At 43.1% G+C, this 20,749-nt stretch overlaps 1 protein-coding gene across 1 annotated transcript in view; it reads left to right on the top strand.

The window, feature by feature from the left end:
* Positions 1–20,749, top strand: part of znf407 (zinc finger protein 407) — a gene marked incomplete at its 5' end in the record, with an annotated part of 224,625 nt that overhangs the window by 60,629 nt on the left and 143,247 nt on the right. The window contains 2 exons of the mRNA XM_084336581.1: positions 6,550–6,633; positions 13,411–13,531. Coding sequence (XP_084192707.1) covers positions 6,550–6,633; positions 13,411–13,531 — 205 coding nt within the window. The remainder of the gene's footprint in view (positions 1–6,549; positions 6,634–13,410; positions 13,532–20,749) is intronic.

The raw sequence follows: 20,749 nt of genomic DNA, 5'->3' as shown, positions 1-20,749 counted from the left end.
GGTAGAGTGATGAAGAGGAGGAGTGATGAAGAGGTAGAGTGATGAAGAAGTAGAGTGATGAAGAGGTAGAGTGATGAAGAGGAGGAGTTATGAAGAGGAGGAGTGATGAAGAGGTAGAGTGATGAAGAGGAGGAGTTATGAAGAGGAGGAGTGATGAAGAGGTAGAGTGATGAAGAGGAGGAGTGGTGAATGTGGTGGAGTAGTGGAGGAGGTGGTGGGGTTGGAGGAGGTGGAGGAGATGGAGTAGTGGAGGAGGTGGTGGGGTTGGAGGAGGTGGAGGAGGTGGAGGAGATGGAGTAGTGGAGGAGGTGGTGGGGTTGGAGGAGGTGGAGGAGGTGAGGATGTGGAGTAGTGGTGGAAGTGGTGGAAGAGGTGGTGGTGGAGGAGGTGGTGGTGGAAGAGGTGGAGGAGGTGGAGGTGGTGGAAGAGGTGGTGGTGGAGGAGGTGGTGGAAGAGGTGGTGGTGGAGGAGGTGGTGGAAGAGGTGGAGGAGGTGGTGGTGGAAGAGGTGGTGGAAGAGGTGGTGGTGGAAGAGGTGGAGGAAGAGGTGGTGGTGGAAGAGGTGGAGGAGGTGGAGGTGGTGGAAGAGGTGGTGGAAGAGGTGGAGGAGGTGGAGGTGGTGGAAGAGGTGGTGGAAGAGGTGGTGGTGGTGGAGGAGGTGGTGGAGGTGGTGAGGAGGTGGTGGAAGAGGTGGTGGTGGTAGAGGTGGAGGAGGTGGTGGGGTTGCAGGTGGTGGAAGAGGTGGAGGAGATGGTAGAGGTGGAGGAGGTGGTAGAGGTGGAGGAGGTGGTAGAGGTGGAGGAGGTGGTGGAGGTGGTAGAGTGGTGGAGGAGGTGGTAGAGGTGGAGGAGGTGGTAGAGGTGGAGGAGGTGGTGGGGTTGGAGGTGGTGGAGAAGGTAGAGTGGTGGAGGAGGTGGTAGAGGTGGAGGAGGTGGTAGAGGTGGAGGAGGTGGTGGAGGTGGAGGAGGTGGTAGAGGTGGAGGAGGTGGTGGAGAAGGTAGAGTGGTGGAGGAGGTGGTAGAGGTGGAGGAGGTGGTGGGGTTGGAGGTGGTGGAGAAGGTAGAGTGGTGGAAGAGGAGGTGGCGGTTATTTTTAAAGGCCAAACATCTGAGTTGTAAAGTGAACCTGTACGACTCCACTAACGAATGCACCTTTTCCATCCTGTTGTTCTGCTCCTCTGAGCACCGCTGCATTAGAACTGCTCAGTTGAGTGCTTCTAAATGGCTGTAATGGGGGAAACTTCTGTCTCTTTTGTCTCTGTGGATTCACTGAAAGCTCTTATCTGAAAGATGCCATGGAAATGTTTTATCCATACACTTCAAACTGCAGTATCAGGAGGTGTTTTTAAATGATAGTGATCTTCAGTTCATTTTGCGTGTGTGTGTGTGTGTGTGTGTGTGTGTGTGTGTGTGTGTGTGTGTGTGCGTGTGCGTGTGCGCGTGTGTGTGTGTGTGTGTGTGTGTGTGTGAGAGAGGTAGATAGCTCAGGGAGCGAGAGATAGAGAGAGAGTGACGGAGAGAGAGAGAGTGACAGAGAGAGAGAGGTAGAGAGCTCAGGGAACAAGAGAGATGGAGAGAGAGACACAGAGAGAGAGAGAAAGCGGTAGAGAGCTCAGGGAACAAGAGAGATGGAGCGATTGAGAGAGAGAGAGAGAGAGAGACACCATCCTGCTGTTAATGACAGAGGCAGCTGCAGGCAGCAGGAGCGGCAGAGTTAAATGGAGCCTCTGTGCTCAGACCCATCTGGAAGCATCGGCTCCCAAATGAAGTTGTAGAATACCATCCCATTGATAATAAAGCTAATTTTTATGGCTCTGACAAGTATGTAATTATGTTCAGCGGTGCTTTTCAGGTTTTATCACACTCAATAAACCACACTGGCAATTTCCCGTCCCCCATTTGACATATTTACACGGATCCATCCGATTGGAGGAATTAGTTAGCGGCGAGAGCTGTGATGGATACACACTAGTGATCTGTGACGTTTACCGCTCATCTGTTAACTAGCTACCCCCCCACCCTGTCATCTGTTCTCTATATCTCTCTATAACTCTCTCTCTCTTTCTATCTTTTCCTTTTTTCTGTCTTTTATCTAAGTATTTTCCTCTGTCTGTCTCATCTGTTAACCGCTGCTGTGAGTGCCTCTGTGCTGTCTCTTCCTTTCTGTCATTCTTCAACGCTAACTAACTGTCTCTTATTTTGGATCAACGTTCTGTTGCTAGAAAACTGTGATTCTGCACATTTCTCAGGATGTTTGCACATTCCCTGTCAGGTCGGTAAATGTGAGATTTTTTAAGCCAATTATCTGTTAATGAGGCTCTAACACAGAACACTCTTGATGGTTTATGTCCTAATCTGATCTGCACATCTCTTTATGCATGACCCCTGCCCCCTGTAAACCTCACTGTTTATAAACCTAACCCTTACCTTAACCCCTGACCTTAACCGCACTATTTATAAACCTAACCCTTACCTTAACCCCTGACCTTAACCGCACTATTTATAAACCTAACCCTTACCTTAACCCCTGACCTTAACCGCACTATTTATAAACCTAACCCTTACCTTAACCCCTGACCTTAACGTCTCTGTTTATAAACGTAACCCTTACCTTGACCCCTAACCTCACTGTTTATAAACCTAACCCTTACCTTGACCCCTGACCTTAACCTCACTGGTGATGTTACGTCTAACCCTGACCTAAAACAGAGGTCTCTCACTGAAACACATTAAACATCTGTTTAAATTATTCATCAGAAACAAATGTTGTTTTTTTATTTTTTTTTATACATGATATGAAAGTACAGGTTCATACCGTCAATAAGCACATTGCTTGTACAAATTGGGCCGATACTTTTCAATCTATGTCTTATTAACAAAGATGATAACACAATAGCCCGTTTTGAGCTACAGAGCTTCAAAGGGTTGGTGGCTGTTCTCTTAAATACATATTCTCTGTACAGCCGTGACTAGATAATAATAGTTAACTAGTATACAGCTCAGACACTAGGGCGACAGTCTTAACAGAACTACAAACACCCACTGGCCTTGGCCACCTAACCCCTCCCCACCTAACACCTTCTCCCTGTGAGCTGCAGTGAGCAGAGAGCTTTGTTATTATGATGTGATGATGTGAGAGACAGTTTACAGTTTAACTTTCAGTTAAATCCCCACACACTATGAATTGAAAATGGGGGACCCTGATGTAAACAAGATGAAAGTATTTTTCTGGTCTGCATCCCCTTAACAATTGTGTGTATTGGGCGCCCTCGTGGCGCATACCATAGTGCCTCGCGCACCTACGCGGCCGACCCGGGTTCGATCCCAGCACCCGACGTTATTTGTCGCATGTCCTCCCCACCTCTCCTCCCGTTCGCCCTCTCCTCTGTCGGTCCTGCGTGACCAAGAGAAAAAAAAAGCTGTAAAAAAAAAAAAAAATTGTGTGTATTGAGCCGTACTGTATTGTACCCATTCTGCAATCTGTTAATAAAGTTTTCAATCAATCAATCAATCAATCAATCAATCAATCAATCAATCAATCAATCAAACACAGGGTTTCCATTATAGGAAGGAGAGGAACAGAGGCTTTTGTATCACACAATTTTTTATTAATTTTTTTACTCACACTGTAAGTTATAGCACTTTTTTGGTAGCTTATTAGTGGTGATCACCTCCTGAAGTTATGGAGTGCTTTTGTTAAAAAAAAAATCTGGAGTTTTCGCAAAATAAGTGTCCTGCCATATTTTGCTCCCCTTTGCAAGGTTTGCCCGTAGGTCGGGTTGTGGGGGTACTAGAGGCATGATCATGACCAATTTTGACGGAGAGATACAATTGAACACAAACGGTTCCAAAGATATGAATGTTTCTCTGCATATTTTCACACCGCCAACAAATAGAATAGAATAGGATAGAAATACTTTAATCATCCCGAGGGACATTTTGGCAAGTAGTCTACTGGGTCCGTTGTCACAGAATGGATTTGGTAGCTGTCATTTCTGCGCATCTCGGACCCCGACACAGAATACCGAACTTAGCCTATCAAACCTTAGTACTTAGCCACTCCCCTGCGACACAACTGTAGTTCTTTAAACAGCAGGGAAATTATACCAGCCACACCATCTAACAATAATTAACATATTTACAAGTCATATTACGTTTTGCAAATAAGGAGACATATAAAGAACATTTCCAAAGCACTCAAAATTCCCAATATCTCCATTTCAACCTATTTCTGAATTGCGCAACATTTTGGGGTTTTCTGAAGCATCGTGAGCTCCTTAACAAGGTAGCCTGTGTGGCCGCGCCGCGTCACAAATGTGCACTCGTCATCATGCCATAGACAGCCATGCAGGAGGTAATCAAGAGGATCCTGGTGTGGATGTGGTGTGTTCTACCAACCTGACAGGGGAATATAGATATACATCCCAGTTTCCCCACATTTACCATAATAAACACACCCTGGATACTCATTTGGCATCAAAGTATTCAGACAAATGGACCTCATTACCCACCATCATCAGATGATCTACTGTACAAATGTAACTGGTTTTAAAGGAGCACTTCACCTAGAAATGATCATTTGTATATAAATGCATCATGTTTGGGTGAAGTGCTCCTTTAAAGCCAGTGTGAAGCTCTAGCTTAAGAACATTAACTCATGTCATCACTATGAATTCCCTCATTGCTCATGTCTACTATTTATTTGCACTAGCACTATTGCACTTGGGACATTGATGTTATATTATTATTATTATTGAGGACATTGGGACAAAATGGGCCTCATTCAACAATACTCTCTTATTATTTTTCTTATTATTCTTGCTTACCTGTCTGTTAAGAGAACAATAAGAAAAGCCACCGCCACATTCATCAAGCCGTTCTTAAAGTCCAAATCTGTGCATACCCAGGAGATTTGAATGGTGGGGGGGGGGGGGGGGGACTGTACATTGGAGGTGGTTGGGTGGGTGGGGTGGGGTGGGGGGGGGGATGGGTAGGCGGGGTGGCGGTAGCCGTACATTGGATTATCGACGAAACCTTACTTGGTCCAAGAAGAGGGTTTCGTGTATTACTGGGTTTAAGTCAGTTGTTTATTTATTCATGTTTTACTGTTTGCATACGAGGTGGTCCACAAATGTTCTTGATAACAATCTAGTGGTCCGCGTAAAACAGAAGTTTGGGAACCACTGATATAGACAATCTCTAAATATGCGTTCTATGCTACGTATACAGTACTGCATATCTGTATGTCATGTCATAAATGTCATGCTGTATATCTGTATGTTGTGTATGTCATAAATGTCATTATGAATTGAAAATGGGGAACTCTGATGTAAACAAGACGAAAGTCTTTCTCTGGTCTGCATCCCCTTAACAATTGTGTGTATTGAGCTGTACTGTATTGTACCCATTCTGCAATCTGTTAATAAAATCTTCAATCAATGGCCTGGGCGGCCAGAGCATAACTGTTCTAACAGTAATATATAATCCATTTCAGACAGAACGCACGCAATAAGTTATAATAATAATAATTATTATTATTATTGAAAAGTTCTGTATTTTTAAAGTCGTATTTGGGGGCAATTAACCAATGGTATGCTTTTTTATTTTATTTTTATTTTGGGTAAGAGTTTCTTATTTCGGTAAGAGTGCTCTCGACCACTCTTATAATTTGTTCTTGCTTGAGAAAAAAGCAACAATAAGAAAACTTTGCTGAATCCCAGGTAAGAACAAAGTAAGAGGAAATGCTAGTTAAGAACAAAATCTGTTCTTATATCGCTTCATGCATGAGGCCCATTAATATTATATTATTACTACTGACATTATTATTTTGCACATGCTATATTCAGTATGTTTGTATGCCAGTGGTGATGCTCCAAACTCAATTTTGTTGTACCAACAATGACAATAAAGATTCTATTCTATTCTATTGTATTGAATTGTACCTTTGTGCCGTATTGTATTGTATTGTTTTCCTCTGTATTGTAGCTGACAGTGTTGCAGTTTTCAACTGTGCATGGTCCCTGTTAAATAAATAATACAACAGTACAATAAACTAAAGTAAACTCATAATCAGGACAACTGACTGGGCCCAGAGACCCAAGTTCACCAGTCTCTTCCATTATTCCATCACCAAGATAACACACATTCTAGTTGCCAGCTTCAAGGTAGAACCTGTAATGCCGCCAGACAGTGACCTGCAGCAACAGTCTGGGTATTATACTTTGTTAAGATGTCTTTTGTCTTAGTCTGATGTGTGGATTGGAGTTAAGTGGAGATAAGGGGGGGGGGGGTTGCTACTGCTGACCACACCTCAGGCTCTGCCAGGAGAGGCCTGAAGAAATACACAGTTACTATACAGTTTATATATGTATATATAATGACAATAATAATAATAATAATAAATAACTAATAGTAAAATAAAGACTCTCTTTCTCTCTTTCTCTAATTCTCTCTCTCTCTCTCTCTCTCTCTCTCTCTCTTTCCTCTCTCTCTCTCTCTCTCTCTCTCTCTCTCTCTCTCTCTCTCTCTCTCTCTCTCTCCTCTCTCTCCAGGAGAGAAGTCGTTTCTGTGTGACCTGTGTGGTTTTGCAGGCGGCACAAGACACGCCCTCACTAAACACAGACGGCAACACACAGGTAAGAAACACGCACACATGCAAGTACACGCATACACACACACAGGAAAATAGCTCTCAACACAGACACCAACAAATAGGTAAGCAGAGCACACATGTACACACACAATCACACACAAAAGAATAGGTTTGAACACAGATGCCAACAGACAGATAAGCAACACACACACATACTGTACACGTACAAGAACAGTAATTTATTTATTATTATTTCACATGTGTTATACATGTGTTCGTACTTATCATATGCACACAGACTTGCAGGTGCCATATTTGTGGACCTTCATAATCTCTCGACACTGATTGACAATTTGTGATATGCATAGCCATAATATCCTTACACTGTCACTAAAACACACACACACACACACACACACACACACACACACACACACACACACACACACACACACACACACACACACACACACACACACACACACACACACGTCAGTATGAGGCGCCGGTGTCATTCACAGACATGTGTAGCGGTATGGATGACTGAATGTGAGACTTTTAATTCCCGTTATCATGTCACCATGTCATGCTGATGCATTTTCCTGTCAATAACGAGAGCTTTTTGGAACTCGTGGGGAAGAGGAACAAACACACTGTCCTTAACGCTCTCTGGCCCACGGAGCAAGAGGCCCGCTATAAATATTAATTTAGCTTTTCATAATTCATTTTGTTTGCCGTTCAATTTCTGTCCCCTGTTTGCCCAAACTGCCAATTTCCTGTCCTCTTGTCCTCTGCTGACAAGTGTCAATTCCATTGATTAGCTACGTGTCCTGTTGTCATCCAGCTGCCCGCAGATGTCCTGTCCTCTCTCAGCGTTTGTACTGCAGGTCTGCCTGGGTTTTTAAACTGACACATGTGAGACATGCTTGTGTGTCGGGGGAGGACCAAGCATTAGTGCAGCACCAGAGGTTCTGGATACTTATGTGTATATAATATATATATATTGAATACCAATTTTTATACGTTTTCCCACCAAATTGTTCGATAAACTACAGAAAATGTCTTAGCAGCATCTCTACACCTTTACCCTCATTGAGAATTCAAAGATCTATCAATATGCAAATTTCCAACAAGGACATATTTATATTTACCAGGAAATCCAACTCTGCGGCTTATATTCTTCCAAGACATTTCTGCTTTAGTAAACCATATACAGTATTGAGTGAAATATACATGACTAAATGTAAATGTATACAATATTGAGACCAGGAAACAATAGAGAGAGGATGACATTCAACAGAGGTTTGAACCCGAGACATTGAAAGTACATTGTCTATACCTTAACGCACATGGTGTATACCTTAAAGTACATGTTATATATACCTTAGCTCTTCAGACATAATCACAGCCCCGATATTAACAGTAGCTTCAATCTCTGCCCACATTTCAACAACATTGCCGTTATTAGCAGTAACGTTAGCTACCAAACACCAGAGCTAACATCAGAGCTCACTCTAGGTGCTGTTAATCAAAGACTATCTTTGATGAACGTTGACTAATGTTAGCCGTAGCATTCGGTAGTTGACATAGAAGCTCTAATGTTTGGTTGCAAATGTTGGTGCTAATGCTCGCTAACAGCAAAAGATGCATTACGTTGTGGGATAGAGAGATCAAAACAGCAGTCAAACTATATTTTCAGCACTACGTTTGTTTAGCAATGATTTTAAGTGTTATTAGCGAAATATGAGCTTATAAAAAATGTCTGCGCATTGCACCGGAAAACGGATGATTTAGACAGTAGAACAGGAAGGACTCATGAAATCGTTGTAGTCCAGAGAAAGAGGAGACCCAGGGCTTTCGATGTCTAAATGTCATACAACTACACACCAGCCGACGACAAATAATTTTTTCTTACAAGCATTGACTGAAATATTGTGTTTATATTACACGGGTTGAACAAACCTCAACATCATTGCCACATTATTTCTTTACTTTTCTGTGAACGTCTAGGAAAAAAACGTGTCTCAATCCGGTGATTTTTGATGCAGCTATCGCCATTATACAAAAGTAACTCTACTTATTTAATTCACGGTCTTTGCTGCCTCACTTGACCATATGAAGCCATTTATAGGCCTGGGCCCTCATTTATCAATAATGCGTAGAAAGTGTTCTATTTTCGGTCCTACGCACGGAAATTAAAATGTCTCTATGCACAGAAAAATCTGGATTTATCAAACGTGCGTACACAGGTCGTACACATGCTGTTGATAAATACCAATTGTTCTTACTATCTATACTCGTGCACGATTCTAAGTATTTGCATACAGAACCGCCCCTAATTAACCATATATGGTAATTAAACACCCCATGGGAACATGCCTGTTTGTGGAATGTGGAATAATGGCTAAGCGAACTAATATAAGAAACTTCACGAGCGAGATTGATCACGGAGGTCATCTAACCAACAAATTGAAGGTATACACATTTTGTTGTGAACAATCTTATTTGGAAACATGACACACAAAATAATAGTATTTAGCTTTTTATTTTTAACTATATTTAATCGTATGATTTTAACCTCTTAACACATCCTGCGCCAATAATGAGTTACGCCGTTTTTGCCCTCCATGCGTTGAATGCCAAGAACGACATACGCCGTTTTTGGCATCAATATTAAATTTTTTTGCCATGGCATTCATAATTCAACCAGCCAACCTCCGGACTGCAGTGGGACCCTGTATGAGATTGCAACGCCTCAATACCGCCGCCTGGTGGATGGTTGGGCGAGTTACACTCTCGCCAAAACCGGAAGTGCCGATCGGTGCGTCGAGGAAATCCCTCCAGCAGTGATATCTTGTTACGTGGCTCCAGACAAACACTATAGTGCATTTGGATTGCTTTCTAAACTTAATAATCTATATGATTTCGGCGTTTATTGCGCCATACAAACCGGAAATGGATCTAGGAGATCGGCGTCAAATAATTGGGATCTTTTTCCTCCAGTCTCATCGGCGAACGGTAAGAGGACAGTAACGTTATTTTCAGCCCGATTGTTTATTCATTTCACTGCAAACCATCTGATCAATATATCAACCCATACTAAATAAAGCCATTATTGACGAACAAGGAATTATAAATGACCCCCCCCCCCCCCCTTTCCTTCACGCATGATGAAGCATAATGTATACCGATCATATACATTTGATTTTTTTTATATAGCATGTATAGGAAAGAAACGACAATCGATAATCTATCATATGCTTCAGGGCCTATAACTACTGTTTTTGGAATTACAGCAGAAAAGATTAAAAACATACTTATATTCTCGACGCTATTAACAATGTATGAATGAAAAAATATAACATTCCCACATCCTGAACGATAGATAATCGATGTTGAATGGGCCATAGTAATGTCAATATAGCAATAAAATTTAAAAAGTTATAGCCCTGCAAAGAAGGTAAACATCTCCATAGGCTTTCAACGGTGGCAGACTGGGTACTTTGATGGGCACAACCCCCGGCGCCCAATGTGTTATCAGGGACCCAGAAAAGTGGAAATAATTTGACTTGAACTTGAGGACTGCATACCTTTTTTGCAAAGCTTAGCTTTATACTTATAGCAGCCTGGTCTCTTTTGAAAGATAACATTCTGAAGTTACTAATGCAAAAAAGGAAAATCACTCTTAGTGCTAATGAAATAGAGTAACAGAGGTCTGAACATGAGTTGAACTTGAACTTGTATACAAAAATGTTTCTGTAGCGGTTGCAATATTAAAAAATATATATATATTAAAAAAAAAAAGTATACGCTGGAAAACACTGCGGTTCCATAGCCTGAAGTCTTATGTAGTACAGCTCCAAATTTTCGTACACGGTTTACGCACATAATTATCTGCGTACACAGCATTGATAAATGAGGGCCCTAGTATTTTATATTCTACAATTTATTTATATTTTATATTGTATGTGTCCAGATGGCAAAATTCAGTACTCTATCTACAAACACCCCTGTAAATTATCTGCCCATTGTTCATGTACAATGAACATGTACTTTTAGGTGAATTTTCTGAAAATATGGCTAGGGCTCAACACTTTCAGTGCCAATCACGTAATATTACGCGTTTGCTCGCCAACCGCTGAGCGCCAAAAACGTAATATTACGTTTTTAGATCGTTTTAGATCGTTTTTTCGATTTTAATATCCTATACACTCACGGACCTCTGTGTTACCATTGGAACTCATTCTGAGACCTCGAGAGTGGCAGTATCGCCTACCCTTTGAAACCTTATTTCACACTGTGTGTTACATTTTATATGATCCGGGCGGAGAATTTGTACCCGGGCAAGTTAAACGGTTCATTCGAGCAACTTGGAACGCGTTTAGCACACTTAATGCATATTTTGTGCCATTTCATGTCAGGGACCCGATGGACATCAATACTGGAAATCGCGATCAGACAATTGGAATATTCATTTTGGGATACCTCCTAGTAAAGGTAAGGACTATATGACATCAATCCTACTTTGATCCAACAATGATTTCACATTGATCGCAACGATCAACGTATGTAGTATTCAAAACGTATGCCTTTGCTGACGATCAGAGCATCAAAAAACATATTACCTATTATATACCTTGGAAATAGTAACGTGTCCAGACGAGCAACGCGAACGACTTTAGCTAAATTCACATAGCGCTCCATAATGCAGCTTCCAGGAATTAGCCCGGATCACTCTGAAGCTATACAATATTCACCACGGGATAACACGCGAACGTATACATGTTGGACGAGAGATAGTGACTGTCAAATTAGCCATAGTAAATCAAATCAAATCAAATTTATTTATAAGGCCCAACAACACACGTTAATGTCCCCATGGGCCGTACAGATCTTCTTTAAACAAGTCAAGAAGAAAACATAACAATAAGTCAAGAACAGAACAAGAACACCATAAGGTGCAAACATTTTTAGATGAATGCAAATAAATGAAAGAATGCAAGCACTCCCAGACATACCCCACGCGAAGGTAAGGAAAAACTCACTAAAAACTAACAATAGGGAAAAAAGCTCCACAGGCAGTGTGGAGGAGAGAAACCTTAGAAGGGCCATTCAAGGGGGGATCTCCCTTCTTAGATGTTGGTGATAGTAGTGTTGCAGACGGACAGTTGGTAAGCATGCACTCATGTGTGTAGTGGAACACAGATGAGTGCATGCAATAGCAACTGTACATTTTGAAAAATTAAAGATAGAGCTAATAGCAATAGCAACTGAACATTTTGAAAGATTAAAGATAGAGCTGATAGCGAATCTATTTGAGGCACAGGGGCGGCGCAAAGAGGGTCACGTCCTCCCCGTCTTAGTCAAGGGACATTTAACACTCCGGTCGTTGCTCAGGGACAGCCGGAGACAGGGAGATAGGGGGCGGCGCAGAGAGGGTCGCGAACTCCCCGACATCATCGACATATATGTGAATGGAGTAGATATATGAAGTAGGCGTATTATGTGAATAGAATAGAAGTACTTAACCCAAAGGCGGTTAGGTGGCCGAGCAGAGATTGCGTTCGTCACCAGCCCCGGAGCTGTGAGCTGGATTCGCCTGTTCGAATCCAGCTCACAGCTCCGGGGTTGTCACCAGCTTGGCTGGCCGTCTGCACTAATACAATTGGCTGTATTAGAGGGTGGGAGAAGCTGGCGGGGTGGGTCCGGGTCGTTGTAAACAGCGACTCCTACAGTTCGGTCGGGGCGCCTGCTAAGCGCGGATAGGACTCGAGGGGGATAGTGTGGTCCTCCCACACGCTACGCCCTCTCGATGAGAATCCACGCTGCCAGGTGAAAAGAAGCGGTGATTGGCTGGACGTGTGTCGGAGGAAGCACGTGGTAGCCTCCACTCTCCCAGATGATCTGACTGTGGGGGGTAAGTGCGCAGCGACCAGGAAGGGACTGGGAATTGGCATACGACTAACATTGGGATGGGAGAAAATCGGAGGAAAATGGAGGGGGAAAAAGACAAAAAAAAAAAAAAAAAGTACTTAACCCAGCAATGAAACCGCATTGACTGTTAATCTGTTAACAGTCTGTTAATACTGTTAATCAGTTGACAGGACCACGGACAGACGGCGGTGAATAACTGATCCAAGGCCTCGGAGGTGCATGTAGAGCAGTCACTACAATCTTGGCCAAGACCCCGAGGCATCCATCACCTTAGTCAGCGCCAGGAGACGGGCACTCAGAGAGAAGGGGGAGGGGGGGGGTCTCCATAGCTATAGAATATAGATATAGCTCTGCAAACATCGTGACGCACAGTGAAAATGCCTATCTTTTAGCGTGGCCCATTGACTACAGGATGAGGATAATAGCTGGCGCTGAATGAGTTAACAGGTTGTGATGTCATTCTCGTACCGGTACCGGACCGATTGGGCTTAAGAGGTTAAAGGTGCTATAGATCTATTTTATGTAGACTAATCATAAAGAAATTGCATTGCTTTTCCTCCCCACAAAAATATTGATTAATGAATGTATCATTTAATCTTGTGGGTTCTAAATGAATGTTATTGTTTACATGTATCCCCTCCCTACTTCCCCATGTAGAATGCATCTGATTGGATGAATGGCATGCTGGTGCTCGAGTGTGACATCTAGTGGCTGTATGTTATTTATAGCACCTTTTAAACAAAAGATACAATTGTATTTTTCTCTTTGTATCCACATCACCCTGACCTGATTGCCCTCTCTCTCTCTCTCTCTCTCTCTCTCTCTCTCTCTCTCTCTCTCTCTCTCTCTCTCTCTCTCTCCCCCTCCTCCCCCTCCTCCCCCACAGGAGAGAGACCGTTTAAATGTCCCCTCTGCAGCTTCGCCTCCACCACGCAGTCTCACCTGTCCCGCCACAAGCGCGTGCACACGGGGGAGAAACCCTACCGCTGTCCCTGGTGCGAATACAGGTACTGGCTCATTGAGCGACCCACGCTTGGCAGGGCTGATGGCCGCCGCGATGGCGCTGATGATCGGGGGGTTGATGGGAGAGTCTGATAGGGGGTGGGTATATTAACACGTGTGTGTGTGTGTGTCTGTGATAGGGAGATGGCAGGTGGAATCACGGGGTGGTTTGGGGAAGGGTGTGTGTGGGGAGCTGTTAATGCTAGAGACATGTGGTGTGTGTGCGTGTGTCAGGTGTGTGTGTGTGGTGGGGGGTGGCAGACAGGTCTAATCTCCACAGCAAGGCTTCGTCTCATCACTCTGCCATCATCATCACACACACACACACACACACACACACACACACACACACACACACACACACACACACACACACACACACACACACACACACAGCATCACTGTCCCTGTCAGGTCCCTGTCATTAAAACACCATCACACCACATCAGTAATTACACAGGAAATTGTCGGTGAAATTGAAAAAGTTTTGGCTGGCGTTGCACATCTCCATCTCCTCTCTCTCTCTCTCTCTCTCTCTCCATCTCTCTCCCTCTCTCTCTCCCCTCATCTCTCTCTTCCTCAGGTGTGGCGGAGGAGTGTGAATGATCTAAAAGCCATCATTGGTTTTAGATGTAGTGTTCATTTGTCCTCTCTCTGTGAACAAGTCATTGCTGCTGCTCCTCTCCACACCTGCTGGCATTGTCTCTGGAGCCGCTCTCCATTACTCTCATACATGCCGTCTGGCCCGGAAAAAATAATGCAAGCATGGCGAGGAGTCATCGTTTTAGTCAGGCTATTGATTATCAGAGGAGGGTATCACCTTGTGCTAATGTGCTTTAAGTTCTTCCTCCTTCAAGGGAGCTTTGAGGTCCTCCTGAAAAGCTACAGCTATACCGCCTGGGTTTCCTATAGACCTTGGATTCCCAGAGGGGATTCATAAAGGAACACTTGACTTGACTTGAATTGGAATTGACCCATCTCAAGCCCCGCCCCTTTTTCTTTGTTTTGTCCAAGTGAAGGCAGCGCTTGAGATAGGTCACTTGCGTTGCTAGGGAACAGACTGGGTATCCAGTTCATTTACTTTTCTGAGCAAACACTGAACTTGGGTCCATTCAGACTGTTTTTATTGTCATGTTTAAAAAGGCCTTATTGATACGGTGCTCTAAAGGAATGCTCATTTGACCCACTGTAAGAAGCCTCTGATCTGTCTGGACCGGCAGACATCTTAATCCATCCAGAAAGCACTTGCATCTGTGTGTGTTTTTCTTTTTCTTTTTAAGAATCAAGAATTATTAGCGTTTGTTAGCAGTGCCGGTGGAAGTCAATGTGGACGTATGAAGACAGATTTTCTCTTTTTCTTCTCACTCCTGTGAGTTTCTTTAGACATGGTTTGGGCCCTTATCGACTTACACTAACATTGCAAATAAATTCTAACTTTCCTTTCTGATATCTCAAATACCAAACACACGTGCAGGTATTCTGTCTATGGACCGGAATGACTGATTTGCACCTCCAGAAATATATGGAATATCCCTTTAAAATTCCCAGCTTTATCGCCAGGCCAACCGGCACCAGAACAGGCCAGTTGTTCCGCGACCCCATTGTTCCACCGCTGATACCGAAATGATCGCTACAGATCGTGGCAAATGAAACGGCAAATTAGAAGCCCCAATTAACATTTTTGGTGGCCCCGGGGGTTCCATGGGGTCGGGAGGGGAAGCGGAGCGGGGGAGGCGGGGTTAGGGGAGAGGAGAGAACCCCGCTGGCTTACTAATGTGAGGATGAGGAATTGAACGTGCGGCCTCAGACGGTCATGAGGGGCCTAGCCTTAACCCTACTTTAACACAGTGAATACATGTTTAAAACCCCCAGGTCTCCAGTGGCTCCACAGAGATAAGCAGCTACTAGACACCGTTAGCTTGTCTGACCTTTTACATCTAGGCTCAGGAAACACCCTATGAAATAAATATGACCGCGTGGGCCAGTTATTTAGCCCGGGGAACTCCAGTGAAGCCGCGCGGCCCATCGGTGACGTCTAATTGTGGAAATAACCCCCGCCCCCCGCCCCCACATTCAGATAATAAGTCCAAATTCTCCAACATTTCCATATGCATATGAAAGAGATGTAGTTACTAAGTATGACACATATGGACAATGCTATCTCCCATCTAGGCTGCTCCTCAAAAGTTATGTAAATGGAGAGAGAGAGAGAGAGAGAGAGAGAGAGAGGGGTGAATGATGTATGGAAGGAATGCCTCTCATCTATAATTCAGACAGAGAGAGGAGTAATAGAAGGGATAATTATATATGGAGTAGTGGTAAATATTGTAATGATATTGCACTGGGAGTCCTGGGCTGTCAATTAACCGAGACTATTTTACTATCCTCCCCCAGTTTATGCAGAGCGACCAAAACGTCCCCTCTCTGTGCGCGGAGACGCTTCCTGTTGTGGCCAGCGAGGAGCCTCTCATTAAGAGCCGCCGTGGCTTCCTAAACGCTCTAATTGATATCTAGCCTCTGCACCGCAGCTTATCATCCCTCCTTCAAATAGAGTTATTATTTATCGAATGCTTATACCCCGCTCACGCCTCAATCTACCTGCACGAAAAAAAAAAGGGAGCCGTTCCGATTCGGAGGCTGCGGCTTTTGAGGAGAGACGCGAGCGCGGCGTCAATGTCGCGAGGCCGGCGACCTTGCGGAAGAGAAGGGCGGGGAGAGAGCGAGGGAGAAGGGAGGGGAGCGGTAATGATGATGACGACCAGGGGCCTCCTCAGCACTTCCAGATACCAGCCCCCTTCCCCCCACGACTCTTAACATGCACGCACAAAAGACACACATTTAAATCTCCCTAACGAAGCGCCTCTCAATTACACCTCTCCTATTTTCCATATACGCTCGTCAGGAGCAGGAATATGGAAATGGAGTGAAAATGAAGAGAAAGAGAGAGAGAGAGAGGACACGGCGATGTATCGGCGTCAGGGCGGCTGATTCCCGGGTGAGTGCGGTGGACGGGGGAGGAAGTTGAAACGGCATTGGACTAATTAATAGGATGTATACGGTGGGCTTTTCACTAGCTGTGACACCTGCTGGCTCCTAAACGCGCGTTGTGTTGTTTTAATATGACAATTACTCCATTACCATATCTGAGAGATGGCGTGGCCCCCCAGGAATCCACCCTCGCTCTGCTCACAACCTTTCAGCGCCGCTTCAAATTCATCTATTTATGCCACTACTCCCCGCATAAGAAATCACTTCATTTAGTATTGAATGTATCTTTTATATATATATATATATATATATATATATATATATATATATATATATATATATATATATATGTTAATTCATATTATTCCTGAGTTTAAATACTTAACTTCCACAATAAAAAAAAAGTTTCTAAAACAGCTGCAGTGTGGCGAGTTGCGTCTGCCTACCTGTTATCATTAACACAATGCTAGGTGCTATGAGCCAGTTAAAGGCGTGATTAATAGGGCTGTCCCCAATACCTTTTAGGCTTCAAAGCTTCAATACCAATTATCATTGAATATTCAAAGCTTCACGACAGGGGTGTGTGGGAGGAGGGTGTTATGTACTTTCTTCAAACTTGCTGTTATTATTAATTATTATTTCTTCATCACATGCCATCATTAGGCTTTATTATTGTAATTATTATGCTATTGAGAGACAACGGTGAAATCTGTCTTCAAGGTTTTTCCTCTAAATTGAGATTTAATTGGCTACAAAATGTGCAATAATACAATAAAATTAATGACAGCCTTAGTCTATAAAACTAAACTGATCATAGACATAATGAAAAAGAAATGACCTGTGCAGCTTATACCAAGAAATAACATGTATTTGTTGACAGCGGTAAATAAATTGGCTTATACGCAAACAGAATAGCCTCTTTATACAGAACTAATCAAAGTGAAATCAGTTGCTCATGAAAGGAAAAAATAAACAAGGCTTTTGTCAGTGTTTAGACCTTTACATGAAATCTTATATAATTAACAGAATTGATTCTGTTGCCTTAGGATTAACATGAACTAAATTAAAGTAATTTGAGGCTTAATAAAAGCACAATAAATACACGTGAAAAAAGCAGGAAATAAAATTGTGCCTTCACTTTAAGTGTAAATTGATCAAACTAAATAAACAACCATATCCAATCAAAGCAAAAACATGAATTACAGCCTAACGAAAATAGCTTCTTCTAAGCCTCAATACTAACTAACGTACCTGGAGCTTTGAGTGATTTTGAGTGATTTTGAGGCTCAACCTGCTTCAGGTTGTGAGACAGAAAGACCAACATGTCCGCATTCTTTGGCGACAGTTTCTCCTTATGCTCACAATAAAGACAGCTTTTTAAATTATGCACCCAGAAGGGTTTGAAGTGGCAGGGATGCAAAGCAATCGTGTGGCTACAGTCTTTGACACATCTTTTAAAGGTCCCTTCCACTAAAAACACATGGGTTTTCCTTCTACAGTTAACTCATGACGTTGACTGTACAGATTGTTATTTGTGCAGAACTTGTCACCAGAGCCTTTTCTTCCACTGGAGGGGGGGGGGGGGGCTTCTCTGCACACGCAAGCTATTACCCTGCTGTCCATGCTGTCATCCAGGAAATGCTAACTGCTAACGTGAAATTCGAACGAGAAACTTGTTTTAACCAGATTGTGTAGCTGAGGAGCGAACCGTTTAGGTGGAAAAAGAGAAAGTGAACCAGCTTGGAGGAAGACGTGAGGGAGAAGGGGGTGGCGCTTCATAGATCCTTACATTCTCACTGAGGGCAAAAGGTGTCTGGATGCTGCTAAGACATTTACAGTTTATTGAACATGTTTGGTTGACGACAAAGCCCATTCCAGATAACAGAAAGAGAGTCATAACTGATGCTGTAGTCTCATTCATGGCTCAAGATAAGAGGCTGTCAGTATAGTGAAAGGGGAGGAATTTCAACGGTTAATGAAAACACTGGAGCCAAGGTAGCCCGCACTCTGCCTAAGCCAGATAGCACTTGTGCGTGGACCGTGAGAAGGAAAGGTCATTATGTTACTGTGTACTGGCACCAAAGGCTGGCACTTAGCGGAGCACAGAGCGCTGGTATTCTGATATGATGACCCTTCCTTTTTTTTTCTTTTTTTTTTGTATTCTTTTTTTAAACAAACATATAAACAAACATGACAACACACGATAAGATATACAAGCATTAATTAACAGTGCACATCCAATGAAATCACCAATTAGTTAAATGTCTTATACAGGATATACCCCTAATACCTGCTATCTATTACCCTACACACATGCTCTAGCTCGTACCCCCCCCCCCCCCCCCCCCTCCCGGACCCCCCATTGGATATCCATCCATTATCCCTCGCTCCTAACCAGACACTACCATTATATGCTAGCTTTTATTCTCTCCGCCCCTTCTAACCACATTGTCATTTTGGATTCATTGAGACCCCAAATTCTTGCTGTAGATATTTCTTGATAAATCACATCGAGATATGTAATAATCCAGACCTTCCGGCACATTTTTTCCGGTTGAAACCATCTTGATGCTATCAGCTTTTTAGCCACTGTGATACCCGATAAAACCAATCTCTTTAGCTGTGGGTGTACTGCACACTCAAAAACATCATTCAGCAGTAATACAGAGGGGTGTACAGGTATATTCAGAGTTAAGAGATTTGATAATTGCTGGGTCACTTCTTTCCAGAATATCTTAACTGGTGGGCAGTCCCAGTACATGCATAAATGTCCCCTCGTCCCCATTTGTACATAAGGAGCATTTGGAGTCTTGTTTAAGACCCATTCTGTTCAGTCTTATAGGAGTCAAGTATGCCCTGTGAATATAGTTAAGATTCATTTGTTGATGGTCCGGGTTCCTTGATGTAAATCGACCCTTCCTTCTTTTATAGTTTCATGCCTACGCAGTGTCCAGGGCCCTCATTTATCAACAATTCTTAGAAAGTGTTCTATTTTCGTACTTAAGCACAGAATTTAGAATGTGTGTACGCACAGAAATATTGGGATTTATCAACCGTGCGTACACAGGTCCTACGCTCCTCCGTGTTGATAAATACCATTTGTTCTTACCGTCAATGCTCGTGCATGATTATCCATATATGGTAATGAAACACCCCCCATGGGATGTGAAATAATGAACTAACCCGAGCGAACTCATGAGAAACTCCACGAGCGAGATTGTTCACTGAGGCGCTGTCGAACCAAGAAGACACAACCCGTGTTATGGGATAAATAAAAGGCTGGCGGACTTGTACACGGTGATGTCAGATATCAACGACTCCCTAAGACCATTGCTGCAATTCTGCCTGGACAGCTCAACATACTAATAAAGACCGTTGACCACTGTTTGGCGTTGGTGTGTCATTCTAACCATGCTGGAATATGAATGCCTTTAATCAGTTTTGTTCGATTGGCTACCGGGTTTAATATGATTTGTACTAGAGGCATACAATCTATTTTGTTATCGGTATTAGGTAGCCTATATGAATTACATATAATAGCCGCCATAGCCTACATTATGCAACAGTAACTTGCACATATATAATATATCATATCATATCATATTCCTATTATGTCTCCCAGGAATCGTGGGGCTCTGGGGAATAAAGGTTGGGAACCCCTGCTATAGCCATTATCCTTTATAATGTTATAGGCTATTTTATTTACAGTTTACTCTATCAGCCTACCCAGCATGTAATACGTTCTTTGTTAGAACTCAACTCGTTATTGTTTTGCGCATAGATTGCAGAAGTGCGGGAACGTTTTGATTTATGTTTGGAAGGCTTTGACATTGTGGGTGGAGTTTCGAAGTTATGTAAGCAGAATACAAGTCATATCACCAGGGCTTGACATTAACTTTTTGGCTCACTAGCCACTGTGGCTAGTGGTTTTCCAAAGTCACTAGCCACTCAGCATTTTCACCAGCCAAAAATCCCCACACACGCCGATCATAACCCAACAATGGTAATAATGTGATTATTAAAATGGTCATGTGAAAATGGGCTCCAGACTAACTTTTTTCACCACCGTGATGAATGAGAGACCTACTCCAATGTACAGTTTCTATGTCAAATATACACTCTTTTCTGGACACTTTTTGTATCACAAACAGTACTGTATTTGCAAATCTGGTATGTCATAAATGTATAGATGTACCAGTACTGTCTATCTGTATGTCGTGTGTGTCATATATGTT

This window comes from Notolepis coatsorum (assembly GCF_963971535.1).
Source record: "Notolepis coatsorum genome assembly, chromosome: 19".
In the NCBI taxonomy this organism is placed as follows: Eukaryota; Metazoa; Chordata; class Actinopteri; order Aulopiformes; family Paralepididae; genus Notolepis; species Notolepis coatsorum.
This window is presented reverse-complemented; position numbering and strand designations above follow the sequence as displayed.